We start from the raw sequence: 19,655 nt of genomic DNA, 5'->3' as shown, positions 1-19,655 counted from the left end.
GCGGCGGATGGAGGAGCTGATCTCTGCAGCGGGACCAGGAGCGGGTGTCAGGTAAGTGTTTTTTTTTTATTATGTCTCTACTGCGGGGGGGCGGATTACTACTGGGGGCACTACAAGGGGGGGGACTCCTGGGAGGACTACAGGGGGGGAATACTACTGGGGGCACTACAAGGGGGGGAATACTACTGGGGGCACTACAAGGGGGGGAATACTACTGGGGGCACTACAAGAGGGGGGACTATTACTAGGGGCACTATATAATGGGCACTGCATAGGGGGGTACCACTACTGGGGGCACTGCATAGGGGGGTACCACTACTGGGGCACTATATAAGGGGCTTACTACTGGGGGAACAAGGGGCACTGCACTGGGGGGACCACTACCGGGGGCACTGTAAAAGGGGCACTGCATAAGGGGGAGCGCCAAAAAAATACTCGCTTACCAAAAAATTTGGGCTAGGGCGCCTGTGTCACTTCTGTGTGCTGCAGTCAGAACAGCAGTGCCAACTGCACCTTACCTTCAGTGTTGCTGCTGGAGCTACGAGGAGTGACTCATGGAGCTGAGCAGAGGCCCATGGGAGGAGCTGTTGCTGCTATATATTTGCAGCAGATCCCCCATGGCCATTATACTCATACTTTACAATGAGCCGGAACTAGCGACTGATGGGCTCAGGAGCAAAAATATGCTTGCTCCCATTACCCCTAAAGTACCAACCTCCTCTGTGCAAAAGACACTTAGGGGTAGATTGACTAAAGTTTCTAAAACAGATAAGTGGTGATGTTTCCCTTTGTATGATTTTCTAGAATGCAACATAGAAATTATAGCAAGAATCTGATTGGTTGCCATGGGCAACATCACCACTTGTCTGTTTTAGAAGCTTAGTAAATCTAAAAAGCACACAAATTCCTTTGCAATTGAGAATTTGTGCGCAGCGGATCTGTCACAGTAGTGGGGATTTGTATTGAGACGCTCACTAAGATGCCAGGGTCTTTACAGCTGCATATTAATTTGCAGTCTCAGACACATGCCCTGGGTTTTACTCTCCACCCCCATTACGTGGTCGGACTAGCTCATGTTGTATGTAACCCTCTAATTTTGCCCTCTTATAGCCTTTTTTCCTAATTATATACAGCACTTCCATAGTACCCTTTAGTACGCACAGCACCCTCCAGTATACCAGAAACACAGCCCAGCCCGCTCCCATATTACCCCAAGTACACACAGCGCCCCATATTACATTCCAGTATATACAGCCCCACTCCCCCATAGCACACACAGCACATGCATATTATAGTCCAGTATACACAGCCACCCACATATCACCCTCAGTACACACAGCACCCAATATTACAGTCCAGTATACACAGCCCTCTCCCCATATTATCCCCCAGTACACACAGCACCCACATATTACAGTCCACTATACACAGCCCCCCCATATCACCCTCTGTACACACATAACTCCAATATTATAGTCCAGTATTCTAGTTTCCCCTCCCCGATAATACCCCCAAATACACACAGCAGTATAAGTTTAATATCCGGACAGCGGGGATTCCGGTGGTCACAATGCCGATTCCCAAATCTTATTGGAATACCAGCGCCGGCATCCCGACCGCCGGAATCCTGAAGGTAACTAGTGGAGTTGGGGGGATGGGATGGTGCCTAAACCTAACCTAACCGAATCCTAACTCTCCCCCTAACCCCAGTACTTACCTTCGGGATCCCGGGGGTCAGGATGCCGGCGACTGTATTCCTATAAGTGTCGGGATTCCGGCGTCGGCATTGTGAACCCCTGAATGCCCGTTGTCGGGATCCTGAACGTATCCCATTATCATCATGGGGCATTTGGATGTACACCTAAATCCGTATACAGGGCCTGATTCAGAGCCGGACACTCTTGAAGAGCGCTCGCTCTGAATGAGGGCGTTTTTTTTTGTTGTGGCCTCCTGGCCATTCGCTAAGCTGTGGGTCACCACCCACAGCTTTTGCGAGTGGCCAGGTGATGGTCGCGACCATCGGGGCTTGCGACGAGACCCTTGTGGTAGGGTCTCGTCCGTCGCAAGCCCCAGAGAGCTTCCTGCTCTAACAGAGCATGAAGCTTTCCACTGACATCACTGGTGATGTCAATGGTGCCTCCCACAAACAGCAGGTGTTCCTTCAGGAACGCCTTCGTTTGTGTAGCCACCCCCCTCCCCGCCTACAAAACGGGGTGAGCTATCGATCAACATAGACAGCCACCCCTTTTGTAGTGAATCCCGGAGTGAGAGATTTCTCTCTCGCTCCGGGGCTTGCACATGCGCGCTCCACGCGTGCGCAGTACCCCACCATCGACCCGCTTGTGAGCGCTGTGCGCTCGCGAGCGGGTCTGAATCAGGCCCATAGTGTTTTGCGTATTGTTTGTTGACTTGCATCCAGGGCCGGATTAAGGTCTGTGGGGGCCCCTGGGCAACAAACGTGTGGGGGCCCCTATCAATAAAAGTTGATATATATATATATTATTATGAAGGACAGTACACACATAGGAACAGGAAGGGGAGAACTGTATATACACAGGGGGACAGGGAGGGGAGGACTGTATATACACAGGGGGAAAGGGAGGGGAGGACTGTATATACACAGGGGGACAGGGAGGGGAGGACTGTATATACACAGGGGGACAGGGAGGGGAGGACTGTATATACATAGGGGGACAGGGAGGGTAGGACTGTATATACACAGGGGTACAGGGAGTGGAGGACTGTATATACACAGGGGGACAGGGAGGGGAGGACTGTATATACACAGGGGGACAGGGAGGGGAGGACTGTATATACACAGGGGGACAGGGAGGGGAGGACTGTATATACACAGGGGGACAGGGAGGGGAGGACTGTATATACACAGGGGGACAGGGAGGGGAGGACTGTATATACACAGGGGGACAGGGAGGGGAGGACTGTATATACACAGGGGGACAGGGAGGGGAGGACTGTATATACATAGGGGGACAGGGAGGGTAGGACTGTATATACACAGGGGGACAGGGAGGGGAAGACTGTATATACATAGGGGGACAGGAAGGGTAGGACTGTATATACACAGGGGGACAGGGAGGGGAGTACTGTATATACACAGGGAGGGGAGGACTGTATATACATAGGGGGACAGGGAGGGGAGGACTGTATATACACAGGGGGACAGGGAGGGGAGGACTGTATATACACAGGGGGAAAGGGAGGGGAGGACTGTATATACACAGGGGGACAGGGAGGGGAGGACTGTATATACACAGGGGGATAGGGAGGGGAGGACTGTATATACATAGGGGGACAGGGAGGGTAGGACTGTATATACACAGGGGGACAGGGAGGGGAGGACTGTATATACACAGGGGGACAGGGAGGGGAGGACTGTATATACACAGGGGGACAGGGAGGGGAGGACTGTATATACACAGGGGGACAGGGAGGGGAGGACTGTATATACACAGGGGGACAGGGAGGGGAGGACTGTATATACACAGGGGGACAGGGAGGGGAGGACTGTATATACACAGGGGGACAGGGAGGGGAGGACTGTATATACACAGGGGGACAGGGAGGGGAGGACCGTATATACACAGAGGGATAGGGAGTGAAGGACCGTATATAAACAGGGGGACAGGGAGGGGTGGACTGTATATACACAGGGGGACAGGGAGGGGAGACAGTGCAGACATAGGGGGTCATTCAGTCCCGCTCGCGAGTGCAGGACACTCGCAAGCGGGTCGATGTTCCCCCACTGCGCCTGCGCACACTGGAGGGAGCTCCGTTGTGCACATGCGAGAGACCCGGCGAGCGACGGGCTCTCCGTCGCTCCGGGTCTCGCACCAAAGGGGGCGTGCTGTCGATGTTGATTGACAGCACGCCCCCTTTGGTGGGCGTGCTGGGGGCATGCCTGCCAGACGGAGGCGTTCCCATCACTAGTGATATCAGTGGGAGTGATTTTGGCTCTGATAGAGCCAAAATCACTCCAGGACTTGCGGCAGCGAGACCGTACCGCAGCATATTCCGTTGCGCTTTACAATTGTAAACATTAATAGAACAAAACTGGGACAGATATATAGGTAGGAAGGCCCTGCTCGCACGCTTACAATCTATAGGGAAATGTCATGAGGATGTGAGAGAAAGACGATGTGTGAGGTTGTGTGTGGACTGTGAAAGGGGATGTAATTACATAAGGAGGCTATGAAGGTTATGTGGGTGGTTCTGGGATCTGATAAGCTTGCCTGAAGAGGTGAGTTTTCAGGGATCGCTTGAAGGATTGGAGACTAGAGGAAAGTCATATTGTGCGTGGTAAGGCATTCCATAGAGTGGGTGCAGCCCGAAGAAAGTCCTGTAACCGTGAATGGGAGCAAGTAATGCGTGGGGATGAGAGACGCAGATCTTGTGCTGAGCAGAGAGGTCGGGTAGGGAGATATTTAGAAATGAGTGAAGAGATGTATGTTGGTGTGGTTTGGTTAATAGCCTTATGTGTAAGTAAGAGTATTTTGTATTGAATACGGTAGAAAACCGGCAACCAGTGGAGGGACTGACAGAGCGGGGCAGCAGACGATGAACGTTTGGCAAGGAAGATAAGCCTTGCAGCTGCATTCATAATTGATTGTAATGGAGAGAGCCTGTTTTTGGGAAGACCAGTAAGGAGGCTATTGCAATAGTCAATATGGGAAATAATAAGTCATGGATTAGAGTTTTTGCAGTGTCTTGTGTGAGATATGGTCGAATTTTGGCTATGTTTTTTAGATGTATGTAACATGATTTTGAGACAGATTGAATGTGGGGAACAAAGGACAGTTCAGAGTCAAGGATGACACCAAGGCAGCGAGCTTGTGGGGCAGGGTGGATTGTCGAGTTGTCAACAGTGATAGAGAGATCAGTTTGGTAACCGTTATTGACTGGTGGAAATATAATTAATTCTGTTTTAGAAATATTAAGTTTCAGGTGGCGAAATGGCATCCAAGATGAAATTGCAGAAAGACATTCAGTGACACGGACCAGTACAGATGGTGATAAATCTGGGGAAGATAGGTAGATCTGAGTATCATCTGCATACAGATGGTACTGAAATCCAAAAGAGCTGATTAGTTTGCCAAGAGAGGAGGTATAGATTGAGAATTACAGAGGCCCTAAGACAGAGCCTTGCGGTACTCCAAATGATAGAGGTAGTGAAGAGGAGGCAGAATCAGAAAAACGAACAGTAAAAGAGCGATCAGATAGGTAGGAAGAGAACCAAGAAAGAGCTGTGCCCTTAAGACCTAGGGATTGTAGTGTTTGTATGAGAAGAGAGTGGTCAACAGTGTCAAAAGCAGCAGAGAGATATAGAAGAATTAGGAGTGAGTAATGACCTTTAGCCTTGGCAGTGACCAGATCATTTACTACCTTAGTCAGTGCTGTCTCTGTGGAGTGTTGGGAACGGAAGCCGGACTGAGTGGGTCCAATAAGTTATGTGAGTTAAGAAAGTGTGTGAGGCGGGTGTAGACAAGTCTCTCAAGTAGCTTGGAGGGGCATGGGAGCTGGGAGATAAGACGGTAATTTGAGAGTGTTGGGGTCAGAGTTTTGTTTTTTTCAGAATAGGAGTAATCACTGCATGTTAGAACAGTGATGGAAAGTTGCCAGTTGAGAGAGAGAGATTACAGATTTTAGTTAGGGTTGGGATAAGCACAGGAGACAGAGCTTTACTGATTTGTGAGGGTAAAGGATCTAGAGTAGAGGTAATACAGTAGGAGGAAGAGAAGAGGGAAGATACTTCATCTTCGTTTATGAGATCAAATGAAGAGACTGTGCCAGAGGATTCAGGTAGGGAATTGAGCAAGTCACTAGCTGAAGAATAGCATACCATTTCATTTCGGATCTCATCAATCTTGTCCCTAAAATAGGAAGCAAAATCTTGCGCACAGATAGTAGCAGGTGGTTTGGGTGAAGGAGGGGTAAGAAGCAGTTTAAATGTATTACAAAGTTGCTTGGGGTTAGAGGCTTGAGCAGAGATAAGAGATTGGAAATATGTTTGTTTGGCATGGTCCAGAGCAGCACGATAAGAGTTGTAGATAGTCTTATATGTGAGGAAGTCAGTTGGAGTATGAGACTTTCGCCACTGGCGATATGGATAGATAATAATCACTGCGATTATTAGTACGTAGACCCCATAGTCATACATTTATTGGCTTCTAGCAAAATCTACTGTACCGTGTGTCTTTTTGGTGGGGAATACCGATTGTAAGCTGCAATGGGCCAAAGATTGATGTGAATGATTACATATTTTCTGTAAAGCGCCCATAACAGGATTTGTGCTATATAAATAACTGGTAATAAATAAGATGTGACTAAGAAACCCATGTTGCATTATTATAGTTTTCTGTTTCAAAACTATGTAAGCACTAATCAAGAGCTTCCTATATGTCATGCTTACCTTGTCTTCTAGAAACGCTTATCTGTCCCTTTCCTCTTGTATTATTACCCGCTCTCTGACGCAAATATGAAAATATCTTATACAAATGAAATGGAATGTAATAAGGATGTGTAAAAATCTATCCATGGTAAAACATAGTGTTTTTTTTCCTGGGTTGGTGATGTGTCAATAGTTCTAAAAATTTATAAAGTTCCATAAATAGATTTTTGCAAAAAGTCACAAACATTGATGCTAATAGTGATGTGATATAAAACCTAACATTCAAAATAACAAGGGAAAGTTGGGATTATTCTCAAGATTTAAATGAGGATATTTAGCACACTTAGGTAATGTCTAAATCTCTGGTTGCTGCTATTAGCAGAAAGGAACATGTCTGCACTCAGCTTCTCCATTGCCTTATGAAGTGAACCTAATTGTATATTTTCTGGTTTTCCAGGTTTACAACATGTTTCAACACCATAGCCTGGGAATCAAAGTGAATATCCGTGTTACTAAGCTGATTCTGCTGCACAGCCGTCCGGTAAGCTGAGAATGCAACTGGGCCATAAATATTACTAGGGTAAAGCCATTATGTATACAGGTGGGTCAGTATAGGAAATAGAATGGTTGGAATATAAATTACACCCATATTTACAGTATTATTTAATTGTAATGGGCAGCAGGAGGGAACCACATTTGGTACCTAGTATGACTAACATGGCTGTCCGCTTTCTAGGCCAAGCTGTCTATTGGGCATCACGGGGAGAGGTCTCTGGAGAGTTTTTGCCACTGGCAGAATGAAGAGCATGGAGGAACTAAATATTTGGGGAATAATCATGTGCCGGGAGCAAAGGATGAAGTCCCTGTGGATGTCGCTGTATTTATGACCAGGTACAGAGAATTCTATCTCCCTAGTAATCCCCTAAGTGTTCTACTTTTATTACTTTTATTGTGTGTTATGGATTTGCTGGTGCTTTCACTGTCCATAAAGAATTCAATAGTTTTCATATACTTGTAGTTAGCAGAGACCATTTCGATTTGAGTGGAATGAGGCTATTGTATATTATCCTTCCATAAAATAGCTGTCTTCAGTGGTAGCAGTCGGGAAGCCGACGGACGCAATCCCAACCGCCGGATTCCCGACTGTCTAATCCCGGCAGGGGTCTAATGACAGGAGTTGAAATCCCGACGCCTGTCATTAGACATACGCCGGTAGCCCGATCGAAGGTAAACCGGGTGCCGGACAGCCGCGTTAGGTTTAGGGCTCTCAGGGGGGACTTAGGGTTTGACACCCGCCTGGGAGGTTAGAGTTAGGCTAGGGGGAAGGGGGGTTAGGGTTAGGCACCCCCGGGGGGTGGTTAGGGTCAGGCACCCCCACGGGGTTTAGGCACTTAGAGGAGGGGAGGTTAGGGTTAGGCACCCCTAAGGGAGGGTTAGGGTTAGGGGGTAGAATAGGGTTAGGAAATACTTACCTTGGACGATCGGGACTTTCACCCCTTGCGGCCGGCGGTAAATCATTTTCTATGCCCTCTGGTTACATATACAAATAATATGATTGTCTGTATTCTCTTCTTAGAACTGATTTCTGCGTTCACAAAGATGAGCCCTGTGACACAGTGGGTAAGTGCTAGATGGGGCATATGACTGTTGTCTAACAATATGTATACAGTGGGATTTATTTTAAGACCTGTGACTGTCATAAAATCTGTAAGCGTCCGAGTCGAACTGCTTATGCGTTCCTATGGTTACCGCCGGGGGACGCAGAATGAATTTGATTGCAGAGAGAGACCATTTCAGTGGGCATTCCTGGGTAGTAACAGGGAGTGGCTAGCTAGACGCAGGCGCGTCACGGGCAGCAACTGCGTCTGTTTTTGCAGTCACACTGGTACCTCTGGCCATGTTCCGATGGACATTCTGAGCAACCATAGTGCTGCTCTAATGCCCAATGGTGCACCCGATGTGTGTCCAATGGTGCCACGTTTTATGCCAAGTGGAGGATTAGCGATGCAGCCAGTGGGCGTCTCTGTATGAATATCATCAGCTGCAGCATTAGCATAAAGACACAGTTGTGCTGCATAAAAAGATACAGTCACTGCTGCTCTGAACCAGCATGAGGCGGCTGGTGAATAAGTGGATCTCAGCCTGTCCATTACCCCTGTACTTCCTTCTCTTCCTGGACATCCATGATGACTGCTGGGTACTGCTTAAAAGAGTATAGTCATATGTGTCTCTTAGGGGTACATTTACTAAAGTGCGGGTTTATAGAAGTGGAGATGTTGCCCATAGCAACCAATCAGATTCTATTTATCATTTATCTAGCATCTTTTAGAAGATAATAGCTAGAATCTGATTGGTTGCTATGGGCAACATCTCCACTTCTATATTCCCGCAGTTTAGTAACTATACCCCCAAGTGCTAGTTCTGTATAACATGATGTCTTAGAACACAGCAGATGATATGACATAAGATACTTTGTGCAAATCCCAAGAAAATATAATTGAAATCACAGGATATATAAATATATAATTCCATATTAAAGCTCTGGCATTGTCACAACTGTCAGTAACTGACCAGAAAATGTTTTTTTTTTTTGGATGCAAAAGCCAAAATATAAAAAAGGGGTTATGTAAGAAGGAATGTTTTTCTTTTGTACAGCAATCAAAATTAAGATGTTTGTAAATAGTTTAATTATTAAAAATGAGTAATTTGCATGGCACTCAAGGGACAAGTTGTTCTTTCCTGGTATAAACCTCTCATTAGTATTTAGTTACATGCTGAAATGTACGCTGCAATAAATGGGGCCTGAAAGACGAAATTGGGATAAAGCAATATTCAGCTTTGACACTGTGTTCTTTATTTTGCAATCCTACGCCAGTTTTATTAGCAGTTGCACAATTTAAGGGCTGTTATATTAGAACGTGTCCCTCCAGGGTACAGTGACTTCACTTATCAAGGTTTGCATTATTCATTTAAAACACTGACAAACTAGCTGTACAAGTCTTTATTAAAGTAGCTCCGTGTTATCGCTGTGAGATATACGATAGTACTCTTATCCAGCTATGGGGCTGATTTCAGAGTTGTATGTTAGTGCTGCCATGTTTGTTGAAGTGTATGTATGTTTACACCGCGTATGTTTACACGCACGTGTCCTAAGGCAAGCTCAGGGAGGACAGAAACCTCCCGTGGAGCAGAAGGGCATACAGAAACCTCCCGTGGAGCAGCGTAAACATACGCTGCCGCGTATGTTTATGCTGCCACTGCTGTGTATGTTTACGCTGCCGCGTATGTTTAAGCTGCAGTGTATGTTTATGCTGCCACGGCTGCGTATGTTTACGCTGCCATGTATGTTTGCACAACTGCGATAATATGCAAATGTCTCAGTCGCCGGGAGGTGTATTGAGATGCCCTACCTGCGGCTTGGCAAATCCAAATGTGCATAAAATGTTGCAGCATCTGCGTACAAAAACGCAGCATCAGTCGCAGATCATCAGATTATCGCAGTCCTGAGTGAGTCTATGGTCTCGCTGAATGTCTGTGGGTATTAAGACACCGGAGCCATATTTCTTGCATACAGGATCACAGGCACAGGGTGTGACACACGCCATGAAATGGTCACAGCACTGCTGCGTTCTTTGCCGCGGCTCCCCGTTACCTCCGCCAAACACTCCCTGACTGTCAACCACACTGCGAGTAAATAGTCCCTGTGAGCAATTACGGCATGCGCAGAACTGCCAAGACATCGGCATAGCGTACAACTCAGGTCAGGCCGCATGTTCGCAGAGCCTGTGCAATAATATACTAATGCTGCAGGAGGCATCTTGTGTAAATAGACGTCTCCTGCTGTCTTCTCTGATCTGCTGTTGCGTCTGAGGATGCAGCCATTGGATCACTTGCAGGAACATTGGCCATCGGAGTAACCGTCAGGTTACACAGGATTGCTGTATAATTCAGGCCAGTGAATCCAGGCGCAAGACGCAGACACTGGACCCATGGCCGGATTTACTGCTAGGCAACCTAGGCGTCCGCCTAGGGCCCGGCGGGTCCCAGGGGCCCGCGGCACCCAGGAATCCGGCCCTGACTAAGGCAGGCTTCTCTCATCGCAGACTGAGGCTCCACGGTGCTTAGCACAATACTAACACTAATACCGTGCTGGGCAGCTAGGCTCTGTTACTGAGCCTATGCAATATATATCCCAGCAGAGCAACGCACGCACCGTGTGACGTCATGCGGACCCCCCCCATGCTCCCGCACCGTCTCAGTAACTCTGCACTACAGTGAAGCAGCAGGCGGCCTGACACCAGCCTCAGCTCTACGTCTGCCAGCCCCCTCATATAATGGGCCATATTTAAGAAAGGAGTGTATATATATATATATATATGTATATGTATATATATATATATATATGTATATATAAAATATGCAAGAAAAACCACTCAAACAGAGACGAGGCCAGCACTCAAACTTCAATGATAACACCAACAAGTTTAATTCAATAGTAGAATTCATAGCGACACTGATATAGGCAGTATGTAGGGCATCTTCAGCATATCATACATTACAAATATCATGAGCGTCAGCATAACTGGGATCCGTCTCCCAGTGCTTAATCCCAACAGCTGTTTCGGTCTCAACCGTCGTCAGGGGATAGCAAGAACAAAGTGCAGCATATAAATATACATCCATCCCTATTAATGATAGAAAAATGCTCACCTGTATGGTCACCAATGGAGATCGCGCCAAATCAGCCACCCAAACAAGCGTGCAGCCGCGAAGAACACTGTCGCATGTCAGTGACGCTGGTCGGGATCCCAACCAGACGTCACTGGTGACCACGTGACACAGCAGCTGCACAACAGGCCGGACGGCCAGGAAGCCGCTCAGCATCCCCATGGTGACCATCCAAATAGAACAACAAACATGAGTGCAGCAACAATAGACAGCTAACTGCATCATGTCAAATATATACAGGCTGTCATAGATAACGCTGTACACTCGTAGACCACCACACAGGATCATCCAATCCCCAAAAATTGGAGACAAGGACAGTCATATGTTGTAGCCATCAAATGAAAACATTAGTAAGGAGTTATCCAAGAGAACATCAAAAAAAGAAAAAAGACGTGAACAATATAGTACAAAATACACAATTAAAAAAAGACCAATGTGCAAACATTATAATATATACTGTATGATATATACCATATAATTCCTCAATACACTACAGATAGGACGAAAAGATATCTCTTTTGAAAGATTGTTTTGGTAAAAAAAGGTGAGACCCTATGTGTTAAGTCTCCATTTAGAGCACCTAGTACCTTTGAACCCCCGTCTGCTAACGCATCTATTGAGACCTTTATGCGTTTGGTTAAAAGGGACACTATTCCCATTGTACGCAAGGCCAGGATTCACTATCTCAATATGTCTAACAGTGAGAATCAAGCGATATGGTCACTTAGTGAGAATAGCGCTATAGTCATCCACCCCACCAATAAAGGCGGGGGTGTAGTTGTGTTAAACAAATTCTATTATGTGAATGAAGTAATCAGACAGCTATCGGATGAGAGCTGCTATAAGCAACTCAGATGTGACCCTACAGAAGGGTATAAAAAAGAAATTGACTCAGTGATTAATTTGGGATTGTCCAATGGGATTATCCTAAAATCCCTCTTTGGTATATTTTGCCCAAGGTCCATAAATGGCTAGTCCAGCCCCCAGGGAGACCTATTATCTCCTCTATGGGGTCACTGGGCCAGCCGTTGTCTCAATTTGTAGATATTTATCTACAACCTGTGGTCTAGCTTACACCATACTATATCAAGGATACCTCTGATTTTTTGAAAAAATTTATCACATTTGGTCCTCCTCCGGAAGGGTGTATACTGGTGATGCTTGACGTCACCAGTTTATACACCAACATTATGCATGAGGAAGGTATACAATCCATGAGAAGGGCGGTTGACACCAGTCCACAGTATGTTGGACCGCCTATCGAATACCTGTTACTTTTGATTGATATCATTTTGCACAAAAATTATTTTTTGTTTGACAATTCTTTTTATTTACAGCTAGTTGGCACCGCGATGGGGTCTAATATGGCCCCACCGTATGCTAACTTATTTATGTATGATTTTAAAAAGTACATATCATGGCGGATTTCTTGCTTTATTGTTTTTTACGTTCGTTTTATCGTTTACTTATTCATGCTGTGGACTGGTGGTGAATCAGCCCTGTTGAGATTTGTGGACAAATTGAATTGTCTGCCGAGTTCTATTAGATTTACATGCAAACATAGTGTCAAGGCCATTGATTTTCTAGATGTTCTTGTTGGTATCAGTGGTAACTCTTTCATTACAGAGATTTTCAGGAAGCCCACCAATAAGAACACATTGCTTTTGGCTTCGAGCTTCCATCCTAGACCACTTAAGAAAGGACTCCCGTTTTTACAACTGATATGGGCAATGCGTATTATGTCTGAAGCTGATAAACTACCAGAGGCTCTAAAAAAATGGGGTGGAACTTTGTTGACCATGGCTATGACCCTGGTGAGGTCCATGAGGCAATAGAACAATGTATGCAGCTGGATCGTGATGTCCTTTTGTCTTCCAATAGGCGTATTGAGAAAGATAACCAGTTGGTGTTCTCTAGCACCTTTTCTATCACATCAGGGGCAATCACAAGGGCAATACTCAAACACTGGCATATCATACAGACTGATCCTGTGATGAGCAAATTTTGTGAGTGTTCCCCTTTATTCTGCTTTAAACGGAGCAGCAATATAAAAGACAATATTGTACACTTTGATATCAGCCTGAGAGTGACTCCCAACATGAGATGGCTTAGCCTACAGATGGGTGCTTACAAATGTGGAAATTGTGTCAATTGCAAATTCATGAAAGAGGGTAAGACTTTTACACATCCTTTATAAGAAGTGTCTTACCAATTACGACACAGGATGACATGTGAAACTTAATTTGTCACGTTATTCAATGCCCGTGCAAAAAATTGTATGTGGGCAAAACTATACGTATGGTGAAGGAAAGAATAGCAATGCATCGCTCATCAATAAAGAAAGCTGCAACTATAATAGAGGCGAACACTCCGCCGGTTGCAAGACATTTTGCACAGTCTGGTCATACCATTAAGGATTTTACCTTCATGCCCCTGGATCACGTACCCCCACTGCGTGGTGGTGGTGACAGAAATAGAACATTACTCAAACAGGAGAGCCGATGGATCTACCAGCTTGCATCTATGGCTCCGGTGGGACTCAATGAAGAGATATCTTTTCGTCCCATCTGTAGTGTATTGAGAAATTATATGGTATATATCATATAGTATATATTATAATGTTTGCACATTGGTCTTTTTTTAATTGTGTATTTTGTACAATATTGTTCATGTCTTTTTTTTCTTTTTTTGATGTTCTCTTGGATAACTACTTACTAATGTTTTCATTTGATGACTACAACATATGACTGTCCTTGTCTCCAATTTTTGGGGACTGGATGATCCTGTGTGGTGGTCTACGAGTGTACAGCGTTATCTATGACAGCCTGTATATATTTGACATGATGCAGTTAGCTGTCTATTGTTGCTGAACTCATGTTTGTTGTTCTATTTGGATGGTCACCATGGGGATGTTGAGCGGCCTGTTGTGCGGCTGCTGTGTCACGTGGTCGCCAGTGACGTCTGGTTGGGATCCTGACCAGCGTCACTGACACGCGTCGGTGTTCATCGCGGCTGCACGCTTGTTTGGGCGGCTGGTTTGGCGCGATCTCCATTGGTGACCATACAGGTGAGCATTTTTCTATCACTAATAGGGATGTGTATTGATAAGTTGCACTTTGTTCTAGCAATCCCATGATGACGGTTGAGACCAAAACAGCTGTTGGGATTAAGCACTGGGAGATGGATCCCAGTTATGCTGATGCTCATGATAATTGTAATGTATGATATGCTGAAGATGCCCTACATACTGCCTATATCAGTGTCGCTATGAATTCTACTATTGAATTAAACTTGTTGGTGTTATCATTGAAGTTTGAGTGCTGGCCTCGTATATATATATGTACATGTAGTATTGTTTGAGGGGCCCCGAAACCGGTATCTTGCCTATGGCCCCATGATGTCTAAATCCGGCTCTGACTGGACCCTGCACAAACAAAAAATGGGCCGGCATGCGCCTGTTTTCTGGGACTCTGGCTGTTACTGCCCCAATAATATTAAATGAATTGCCTTTTCATAGTACCGCTGTTTAGAATTTTGGGATCAAAATGGCAAACTGCCACTTCGTAAATCTCGCCCTAAAGCTGGCCACACACTACCAACTTTCATCAGATCAACCAATTGAACAATTTTATGATCAACTAAATGATCATGAAATTGACTCCATACACTTTCCAACTTTCTCATCACATATGCCGGATATTTTGTCTCTAGAGGTTGTCTGTGACATATCTTTTCTCCCCATACATTCATCAGATTATCGTTTCACTTCTAGCAAAATGTAAATAAGGAAGAAAGCTCCACCTCCTAGATGTTAAAAAATTCTGTGGGATCCCCCCAATTCTTCATCATAACTAACGCTTTCAGCCTAGTGCTGGTTACACAAAAATCAGAGGAAAAACCAACGCGACCCCCCATTCCCTGATTTTAGGGTAACCAGCACTGGGCTTTGGCAGTCTAGGTGGTGGAACCATAAAGGGGAGATCCCCACCATAGCCCTACAGTAGGCCATTTGGCACAAAGACTGGTTTCCACCAGAAGCATCTACCCTTCCTCCTGGCTATAGCTGTTCGCATACCCTTTGATTGGTGGGTGGGTACAGAGTAGTAAGTGGTAAAAAAATATATATTTCAAGGTGCAGTTTGAGCTTTGCTGACTACATCTTTAATAATAATAAATAATGACAGCCGGAGACCCCTCTTAACAATGCCATGTTTCATTGCTTTCATGAGGTCTTCTTTTTATCCAGTTAGGGTATAATAAAAGAAATCCTAAAACATTAAAAAAAATGAACATGTGACTAGATTCCACAGAGTCCCCTGAGTTAATGAGAATAGTCTAGCCGCTACCTCTGTCTAAATTTTATTACGGCACATTAACATGGTCACATGACATCAGAACCTTGTGAATGCACCATATTAGGTATATTAATATAATATGTTATTAAATTTACTATATCAATATTAATATTATATTAGTAATTATTAACTCACAAATTATGTATTATTATAGTGTTATTACAACCAGTCATTGAACCCAATTACTTTAAGGGTTTCTTCACATTTTATCTTCTTTGCCTTCACAAAGTGACTCGTGTATCATTGATGTCACCACTTGATAGTAAGCTGATAGGCTGAATATTGGTTCAGCTCACAAAATGGCCCCTTCACTGAGTATGGATACATGTTTACTTTCTAGTCTTTTTTTAGTTTGTCAAGCGTGTGTGACATTACATTCTGCATTAAACTGTACATCTGTCATCACATTTCTATCTGTGTTTCATATTGAAGAGAGGCTCTTCTATTTCTGATGTATAACTGGATAGGTTTACTGCTTTAAAATGCCATTGCTGGTAATCTTTATCGGCTACTAAGTAGCACGTATTCCCATGAGTAGTCCTCTCTCCAACTTCAGAACATGACCTATTTTCTCTGACTTCTATTTTTCTTCGCTATTCTGTAATTGTATCTGTTCTCATCCCTGCGATATATGTTTACGCCCTCCAGTAATTTTAGTATGGAGTTACCCTATTTAACTTGCACATTCTTCATGAATGGAGATATTTCCATAACATTCCGGTGGATGGTCTTAGTAATGACTGATACTTGCCTGCTTCATATGAAGTCACAAACCAATTATATCCATCCATCTATGCTTTTTTTTCCCTGGCGCACTATAAGATGCATGGAGCTACTGGCCGCTCATCTTCCTAGCGGTGATTTGTGTAACAGCGCCATTTCATTTCACTGGAGTCCAGGAGTCATTGTGCTGAGTTTCCTTTTGAATTGAAATTTAGAAATATATGTGGCTGGCCCATAGAACAAAATAAGGTCTTGTGTCCTGGAGGCTTCAGTATGTTCTTGTCTGCTTTGTGCATTCACATGCTTGTCCAAATTAATGGATAATCCTTAGAATATATTTATTTATTAACAGTTTCTTATATAGCGCAGCATATTCAGTTGCGCTTTACAATTGTAAACATTAATAGAACAAAACTGGGTAATAACACACAGATATATAGTTAGGAAGGCCCTGCTCGCAAGCTTACAATTTATACTTCACCCTTTTGTGGTGTGGAAGCCTTGGCCTATATGCGGCCATCTTTAGATGATCAACTCTAGTGAGCAGGAGTCAGGACACTCACACCTTACAGTTAACTTATCTTTACTGCATTGTTCATATAAATAAGTATGTTGAACTTTTTCTTCTTTTTCCACAGCACTGTGAAATGGTAATCATTCATTACCAATCATTACAAAAGTGGCCAGTACTCTCTCCCTCTCTCTCTCCCCCACTCTCCTCCCACACCATCTCTCCCCCTATCTCTCCTCTAACACCATCTCTCTCTCTCCCTCCCTCTATCTCTTGTCACACCATCCCTCTCCTCTCTCTCCTGTTACACCATATTCCCCCCTCTCTCTTTCCTGTCACTCTCTCCCTCCCTCCCTCCCTCTATCTCTCTCTCTCCCTCCCTCTCCTCTCTCTCTCCCTCTCTCTCTCTCCTGTTACACCATATTCCCCCTCTCTTTCCTGTCACTCTCTCCTGACACAGCATCTTTTTCTCTTCTCTCCTTCCTCCCCCTATCTCCTGTCACACCTTCTCTCCTCTCTCTTCTACTCTCTCCCTCTCTCTTGTTACACCACCTCTCTCTCTCTCTCTCTCTCTCTCTCTCTCTCTCTCTCTCTCTCCTTGTTACACCATTTATTCTTTCATTCTTTCACCTGTCACAAACTCTCTCCATTTTTCTTTCTCCCCACTCTCCTGTCACATCATTTATCCTCTCTCTACCCCACTCTCCTATTACACCAACTCTCTCACTCTCTCTCTCTCTCTCTCTCTCTCTCACCCCCTTCTCACCTTTGTCACAGAATCTCCCCCCATCCTATCACATCATCTCTTTTTCTCTCTCTTGTCACACCATCTCTCCCCCCCCCCCCTCCGCCATCTTGTCACATCATCTCTCTCTCTCTCCTGTCACACCATCTTTCACTGAGGGGAAATTCAATTCAACGCGATGTTGAATAGCCGGGGGAGGGAGCTCCCGCAGCTATTCAATTCACCGCGCTGTTTGGGCGCGCTAAGGATTTCTTCTCGCATCCCCTTTGGGATGCGAGGAGAAATCCAACCAAAGTGCCGGGCGCGCAGCTGTTTTTCTGCTTAGCACGACACTAAAGCCGCGAGCGCCTGGCACTTTGGTCAGAGAATTCCCGGTTAACGTGCCTTAACACCCTTGTTAAGGTGCGATAGGCGTGATAACCGGCAATTCTCCGACCACACAGCGCACTGAATTGAATAGCTCCAGTAGCTCGCTCCCAGCGCTATTCAATTTGCGTTGAATTGAATTGTCCCCATTTGCTCTTCCATTTCACAAATAAGTAACCATTCAGTTATTAGTCTAAATGGACTTTGTAAAAAAGGTGCTAGGTTTCTGACAATATATAGAATTACCAGGAATTTGCCAGAAATGCGTAATATGAGAGGTTCTTGCCTTACTTTTCTTCACCAATCTTGCTGCTGTGTGGAGCATGAAATCGTATAGTAAAGCTGTTGAGATATTAATATGAACACACAATGCAGGGAGCGTAGCGTGAACCAAGCCTATATTCATGATAATGCAGCTTAGGAACTAGGGACATCACGGAGGCGACACTGTGGTACTTTATGATGTCACTAATACATATTGCGTTGATAGGATGAATATTGACTCAGGCCATAAAATAAAGAAATAAAATAAAATTGGCTGCAAATTATATTTTTAAATGAAGACAGATTAACAACAGAAGACAGAAATGTGCCGCCACCAGGGGTTACTATCTGCTCTTTTTACCATAAACAGAAAAAAAAAAAATCAAATAACTAAAAGGATATTCAGAGATGCGAGAAATTGTCTGAAGGGTGTTAGTAACATAATACACAATTTATATATAAAATGCTCAATATATTTATTCAAAAATAATTCTCTGTAGAGCGTGAGACATATACAGTAAAAGTGATCAGATTACAATGGTAAATCCAAATGAAAGAGATGATCGCCTTAACCCATAAGGGAGACATTTATTAGTCATCTAATAGTCCATGAGCAGGAAATACAATTCTTAAATGCAAATGTATCTGCTTAATTTGAATTTTCCAGCCTTTACACAATCTGGGAAACATCCATAAGGCTTGTGAACTGATCTTGTGATATGGCTGTAGCCAGCACGGCATCATGAGGACACGGCTTGTGAAGGGAAGAGGATTACTTGATTCTATTGCAGGATTCCATTATTCTTTCCGGCCTTTCAAAAGCCTTATGGATGTTTCCCAGATTAGGTGAAGGCTGGAGTATTCTAATTACCCGGAAGCATTGTTGCTGTTTGCATTTAAGAATTGTTTTTCCGGCTGATGGACTATTAGATGTATAATGAATGTTTCCTTGATAGGGTAAAGGCTATAATGTCTTGGATTTACTATACCATTATTCCGTGATCATTTATTTTCTGAGTTCTGTAGATATGTTGCTATTATATTGCTGTTTGTTACGCTGTATGGATAATTCTTTTTTCTTTTTTTTTTATAAACTAGTTTTTCTACTTCAGGGTCCATAGGGTATCCACAGGATACCTTGGGGTATAGGTGTGACGTCAGTCGCAGGGCACCAAAGAGTTAAGCTTTCAGCCTCCCAGGATGCACTAGGTCCCCCTCCTATACCCCGCCCCCGAGCCAAGGCACCTCAGTTTAGTTTGGTGCCCGGCCGGAGTCGGGTGCACCTGTTGGAGGGGGGGCTAGAAGAGCCCCTGAAGCTTATTCTTCATGCAGCTGTGGCTGCACAACTGGATGAACAGCATGGACAGTCAGTCCTGACGTCCATGCTGTCTTCCCTACACCCCGCCGGTACCAGAACGCCGGTACTGATCCGGGGATGCTGGTGGGCGTCTGGGGTCACAGCTAGCGGTGACCCCAGATGCTCCGGACCATGGCCGGATTCAAGGGGGACAGAGGTAAGCAGCGGGGTCCCGCGGTGGGTCCCCGCTGATCACATGG

The 19,655-nt window shown here is 44.8% G+C and overlaps 1 protein-coding gene across 2 annotated transcripts in view; it reads left to right on the top strand.

The window, feature by feature from the left end:
* ADAMTS17 (ADAM metallopeptidase with thrombospondin type 1 motif 17) overlaps window positions 1-19,655 on the top strand; it is a 300,141-nt gene that overhangs the window by 52,431 nt on the left and 228,055 nt on the right. For both annotated transcript variants that reach the window (XM_088452708.1, XM_088452707.1), the window contains exons 5-7: window positions 6,864-6,947; window positions 7,143-7,297; window positions 7,983-8,026. In XM_088452708.1, the coding sequence (XP_088308834.1) occupies window positions 6,864-6,947; window positions 7,143-7,297; window positions 7,983-8,026 (283 nt within the window). The remainder of the gene's footprint in view (window positions 1-6,863; window positions 6,948-7,142; window positions 7,298-7,982; window positions 8,027-19,655) is intronic.

This window comes from Taudactylus pleione, unplaced genomic scaffold, assembly GCF_031769625.1.
Source record: "Taudactylus pleione unplaced genomic scaffold, aTauple2 ptg000556l, whole genome shotgun sequence".
NCBI classification, from domain to species: domain Eukaryota; kingdom Metazoa; phylum Chordata; class Amphibia; order Anura; family Myobatrachidae; genus Taudactylus; species Taudactylus pleione.
The sequence above is the reverse complement of the archived record's forward strand: the minus strand, read 5'-3'. Positions and strand labels throughout refer to the sequence as shown.